At 49.4% G+C, this 5525-nt stretch overlaps 2 protein-coding genes across 2 annotated transcripts in view; both read right to left on the bottom strand.

Annotated features, from left to right (window-relative positions):
• Positions 1–2062, bottom strand: part of LOC102422578 (protocadherin gamma-A12-like) — a 3637-nt gene extending 1575 nt beyond the window's left edge. Inside the window, 2 exon segments of the mRNA XM_014450862.2 lie at positions 3–439; positions 442–2062. Of these exon segments, the coding sequence (XP_014306348.1) occupies positions 3–439; positions 442–849 (845 nt within the window). The 5' untranslated portion in view covers positions 850–2062.
• Positions 2063–2073: 11 nt separating this feature from the next.
• On the bottom strand, positions 2074–4986 carry LOC102422281 (protocadherin gamma-B2-like). Its single transcript, XM_014450863.2, is given in 2 exon segments — positions 2074–3494; positions 3496–4986. Coding segments are annotated over 2 exon segments (2493 nt in total). The 5' UTR covers positions 4675–4986; the 3' UTR covers positions 2074–2180.
• Between the last annotated feature and the right edge of the window lie 539 nt (positions 4987–5525).

Below are 5525 nucleotides of genomic sequence, written 5' to 3'. Positions count from 1 at the left end.
ACCGGAAGGAATACATCACTTCCGCATTGGCCCCTTCGTCGGGGTCGGTGGCGTTCACCCGCAGCAGCGCGGTGCCCACAGCCGCGTCCTCGGGGACGCTCACGCGGTACTCGGGCTGCGCGAACGCGGGGGCGTTGTCGTTCGCGTCCAGGACCGTCACGCGGATGCGCGCGCTGCCAGTGCGCACCGGGTCGCCGCCGTCGGAGGCTGAGAGAACCAGGTGGTGAACCGCCTTTTCCTCGCGGTCCAGGGCGCGCTCCAGTACCAATTCTGGGTACTTGTTACCGTCCGCTCCGCTTTGAACCGCCAGGGAGAAGTGAGTATTGTTACTGAGCTCGTAGCTCTGGAGAGAGTTTTTGCCGATATCCGGATCCCAAGCGTGGGGAAGGGGGAACCGCATCCCAGTGGCTGCGTGTTCACTCATTTTTATTTCTAAGTCACCTTCCCCCGGAAGGAGGGGGCATTGTCATTAATGTCCCTCACTTCTACCACCACCCCGTATATTTTCACTTTATCCTCCATCAAGATCTCCAGATTTAGCTGACACTTTACGGCCCCCATACAGAGCTCCTCCCGGTCTATCCTGCCCGCGGTGACCAAGCTGCCGCTTCGGGGATTCAGAGCGAAAAGTTGCGTCCTACCTCCGGAGACGATGCGGACTCCGCGCTCCTGCACTTCCCGGGCCTCCAGCCCCAGATCCCTGGCGATGTTGCCCACCTTAGAGCCTGTTTCCAGCTCCTCGGGAACCGAATAGTGGATTTGGGTGCATCCAGGTTCCCACAGAATCCCCAAGAGAACTCCCAGCAGGACCAGCCCTCTGCAGTCCTGGTGCAGTCGCGCAGGAATCATTGCACTTTCCTGGAGAGTTATTTCCAGTTCTTCCCTTCACCACCGAGGTCGATGTCAGGACCGCTAGGTCCGTCCTTGGAATCCGTGGACCGGGGGACCAGAGCCCCTCCGTTCAGTTTCCTCGCAGTCCAGGGGGAGATGGTTAGTTTCTGGCTGTGCTTTGTGCTTCAGGCGCGTGCACAGCGGCAGGAAGGATCGCTCTGCTTTTCTCTCCCTGATTGGTGAACAGCGGCGCTCAGAGTCCTAACCAATTACTGCACAATCTTGAACTCCGAGAAAAGATTTTTGGTTTTTAGACCTCAAATAGCTCCACCTACTGTTCTTCAAATAGGGATGGAAGTGGAGCCGATTAAAACGATATTTTTTTTGGTTTTGTTTTAATGGAAACTTCAGGAAGCTTCTTTTTATTTCCCCCAAAAAATTTGACACAGGGCCACTGTCCTAAGATTATTTTCTGTAGCTGTAGGCATATTCTGATATTCCCATGAGCTTTCAAATGAACTTGAAATTTCTATACACAGTAATTCTATCCTTCATTGTAGTGCACCTGCGTTGACATCACCAATACCCCCCACAACATTCCTATTATGGGACATCTCCCTAGGACTTTTCCATGCTGAGAAATCATATGATAGAATAATTTAAAATTCCTCACTCAGCTATAAGTTGGGGCAAAATTTTTCATAGATTCTTAAATTTGCCTAAATGAAAGAACTGCTTAAACAGAGTGTTGACATTTACATTTAAAAACCAATCTTTCATGATAATATGGAAACCTAAAAATAAGAAATGTGATTGTACACATTATGGAAATCACTGGAAGTTTATAGTAGACACATTACCATTGAACATTTTTAGAACAAAATTGAAGCATTCCAACTTGCATTTACTGGAAATAAGGGTAGTACTCTATAATCTACTAATACATTATATTTCAAAAGAATGTGCAGGAAAATTAGTAATCCAAAGAATAATATACACTTACCTTTTTCTGGGTAACACACCTAATTCCAATTACTGATAATTATTAGCAATACATTTGGAAGCCCATTAAAATGTAAGAAAAATTCTCACTGTTGTGCTTTCGTGAATGTAAATATTTATATTCCGAGGATAAGCACGTTTGGCAGGCCGACCATAAAATACTATTTTTTTAAATTGGGAAGACATATACAGGTGAATTTGAGGGGGGGGAAGGCATAAAATTGACCTACTCACTGGGATTCAAATAATCCCTAGCAAAAGTGCCTGAATATTATAAAAATCATTCCTATGTCCTCTTTTTAAAGCCTTTTCTCATGCATTCTCCTCTTTGTAGTTAATAAAGAAAATTAAAGCAAACCATTTGCGGATGAAAGGCATTCATTGAAACTCTTGTGAGTAGAAACAACAGCGTTAGAGCTTAACTTATTATTCTCCTCAGTGACACTTACTATCGAGGATGCTTCATTAGAAAGATCTTGTGGCGGGACCATTTCTGGCGTCATAGAGAGAAAATTAAACATTGTTTTTTGAGAATCCGAGGCAACATGCATATTGTAGGAATAAGGCAAAGTTCCCTCGTTGTAGTTGGGAGAAATCCCCGGTCCAGTCTTAGTACAAAGACTATGCTGAAAGCAGCGCCAGGTAGCCAGGCTAGAGGAGCGTCGCAGGCGCACAGCAATGGCCAGAATCACCGCCAAGAGGAAGAGCACGGAGATCAAGGCCAAGGCCACCACCAGGTAAAATTGCAGCTCAGCCTGGGGGTCAGAAGGTGTGTGATGGTCGTTGAGGTCTGGCAGTGCCTCTTGAACACTGTCCGCAAAGATCAGGTGAAGCGTGGCGGTGGCAGAGAGAGGTGGCTGTCCCCCATCGCGCACAGCGACCAGCAGGCGCTGGCGAGCCGCGTCCCTGTCGCCCAAAGCACGAGCTGTGCGCACCTCGCCGGTTCGCAGCCCCAGGCTGAAGAGCCCGGGCTCGCTGACCTGCAGCACGTGGTAGGACAGCCAGGCATTGTGTCCCGAGTCCGCGTCCACCGCCACCACCTTGGTGACCAGGTAGCCCGGCTGCGCGGCGCGCGGCACCGTGTCGAAGAGCGCAGAGCCGTCGGGCCCCAGCGCCGGGTACAGCACCCTGGGCGCGTTGTCGTTGCGGTCGCCCACCAGCACGCGCAGGCTCACGTTGGCGCTGAGCGCGGGAGAGCCCTGGTCGCGCGCCTGCAGCGTCAGCTCAAAGGCGCGCAGCTGCTCGTGGTCGAAGGCGCGCTGCGCGAACACCACCCCGCTGTGCGCGCTCACCGACACGTAGGACGACAGCGCCCGTGCCTCCAGGTCGCTGGCCACGATGGAGTAGGACACCTGGCCGTTGGGTCCCAGGTCGGGGTCGGAGGCGCTGACCTGCGCGATGGAGGCCCCGGGCGGGTTGTTTTCTGGCACATGGACCAGGTAGGCTGACTGCTGGAAAACCGGGGCGTTGTCGTTGACGTCCCTGATGTATAGGGTGACGCTTCTGCTGGAGGAGAGGGGCGGCTTGCCTCTGTCGATGGCTGTGATGGTCACATTGTACTCCGGGGTCTGTTCCCGATCCAGGGCCCCATCTGTCACCAGCTTGTAGTAATTATTGGCGGAAGATTGAATTCTAAAAGGAACGTCCTCTTTTATGAGGCATATAACCCTTTCCGTTTTCTCCGGAATCTTTATCGTGTGTTTTGAACAAAGCAATCACCGTCCCGGGCTCTGCATCCTCGGTTATGGAACTAGACACCGAAGTGAACACCACCTCTGGGGCGTTGTCATTCTCATCTAGAATTTCGAGTATAATTTTACATTTGGTGGCCATGCCTCCGCCGTCCTTGGCTTCCATGATTATGGTATAACTGCTACTGATTTCGAAGTCTATAGGGTTTTTGGATTTAATTTCTCCACTTTGATGGTCTAGCGTAAACGTACTTCCAACATCTCCTGGTATTTTGAAGGAGTATGTGATCTCCGCATTGATGCCCTCATCCTGGTCGGTGGCTGTCACCTTTAGCACAGAGGTGCCTGGGGGCAAGTTCTCTGGAAGGCTTACTCTGTACACATCCTGACTGAACACTGGGGCGTTATCGTTGGCGTCAGTAACCTCAATCCTAATTTGAGTGGTGCCCGTTCTGACCGGGTCACCTCCATCCACCGCTGTCAGGACCAGGAGATGGGAGCTCTGTTGTTCCCGGTCCAGGGGCCTTTCTAACACCAATTCCGGGGCATTCTTGCCTTCAGCTTTATCCTTTACCATTAGAGAAAAGTGCTCATTATAGCTGAGTTGGTAACTCTGGAGAGAGTGAGGCCCTACATCTGCGTCTATAGCAGATTCCAAGTCAAACCGAGTTCCTGGAGTTGCAAGTTCATTGATTTGTAAAACAGTGCTATTTTGGGGGAAATGAGGTGGATTGTCATTTATATCTTCTATCATCACGTTTACGTGAAAAACATTTAGAGGGTTCTCTGCTACAATCTCTAAGGGCACGACACACACAGGGTTTTGAGGGCAGAGCGATTCCCGATCTATTCTGTCACTCACAAGTAAGTTCCCATTCTCCGTGTTTATGGCAAAGTATTGTTTCTCTGCACTAACTCTGAGGTTGCGGGTCAATAAATCCCGTACCCGCAGCCCCAGGTCCTTAGCGAGATTCCCCACTACAGAGCCCCTGGCCATTTCTTCCGGAATAGAGTAGCGGATCTGCTCGGAGAGCGCCCCGCAGAACAAAGGCAGCAGGAAGAGAAAGAGTACTTGCCACCGCCGCGGGGTCCTGCTCCTCTGCTTAGCCCTGGTTCCCATCCTTCCGAGCCCTGCTGCAGCCTCTGGCATTGAGAAGATGCTTTCTTTACAAATTGTGTTTAAATATCTACTTCCACCGCGTAGAAAACTCAAGGCTCCCAGTTTGAAGGCATCCCAGTCGGTATTCCGGAATCAGATTTGCCGAGCAGTGAGCCGGAGTCCGGACCCCTCGCCTTTCTACTTGCTTTTGTGACTGCGCAGAAAACACCCGGTGGATCCTGGACTCCAGCTTTTGCAGCAGTTGGCCAACAGCGGCGCCCAGAGTCTGCTTAGAAAACTGCAGGCAGAAGCCTTGCAAATAATGGGATTCGGTATTCCAACAGCTATGTTGGACTGATGTCTAGGAAAGGAGGCAATTAGTGCGTTTTGGATGTGTCTGTTTTCCAGTGTTTACTTCAAAAGAAAGTTCCCTAGAGATAGAATCCTATAGAAGAGCCATAAAACCACCATTGAGAAAAGTTTGTCTTTTTCAAATCAGAGGCAGTGCAGATATTGGAAGAACAAAGCAAAGTCTCTCCAGACTTAGAACAAAGACCACGTGAGAAAATAGCCCCACCAAGTGGTATGGGGAAATTTTGACAGCCATGAAATGACACCTAGTATTAGATTCAATCTTATGTGCAGATTAATTTCCCTCCTCCATTTATCAGGAAACTGGAGGAGCGCTTAAAGCTATATAGGTTGTACTCAGGATAAGGATGGCCAATGACATCAAGTCTTCCTTGTTACTTATAAAAGAGATTTATGAAAGGGATCATTAAGTATTTTACACTTACATCATAAACAATATAAAAGAATACCCTAGTAGGTCACCATAGGACTTTAATGTCATGAAATGTGAGGGTGTTTTATTTGTCCTTTTATTTAAATGGACCATATGT

This window comes from Myotis lucifugus, unplaced genomic scaffold, assembly GCF_000147115.1.
Source record: "Myotis lucifugus unplaced genomic scaffold, Myoluc2.0 scaffold_4445, whole genome shotgun sequence".
NCBI classification, from domain to species: Eukaryota; Metazoa; Chordata; class Mammalia; order Chiroptera; family Vespertilionidae; genus Myotis; species Myotis lucifugus.
Note: the sequence above shows the minus strand (reverse complement) of the source record. Positions and strands in the feature narration are given on the sequence as shown.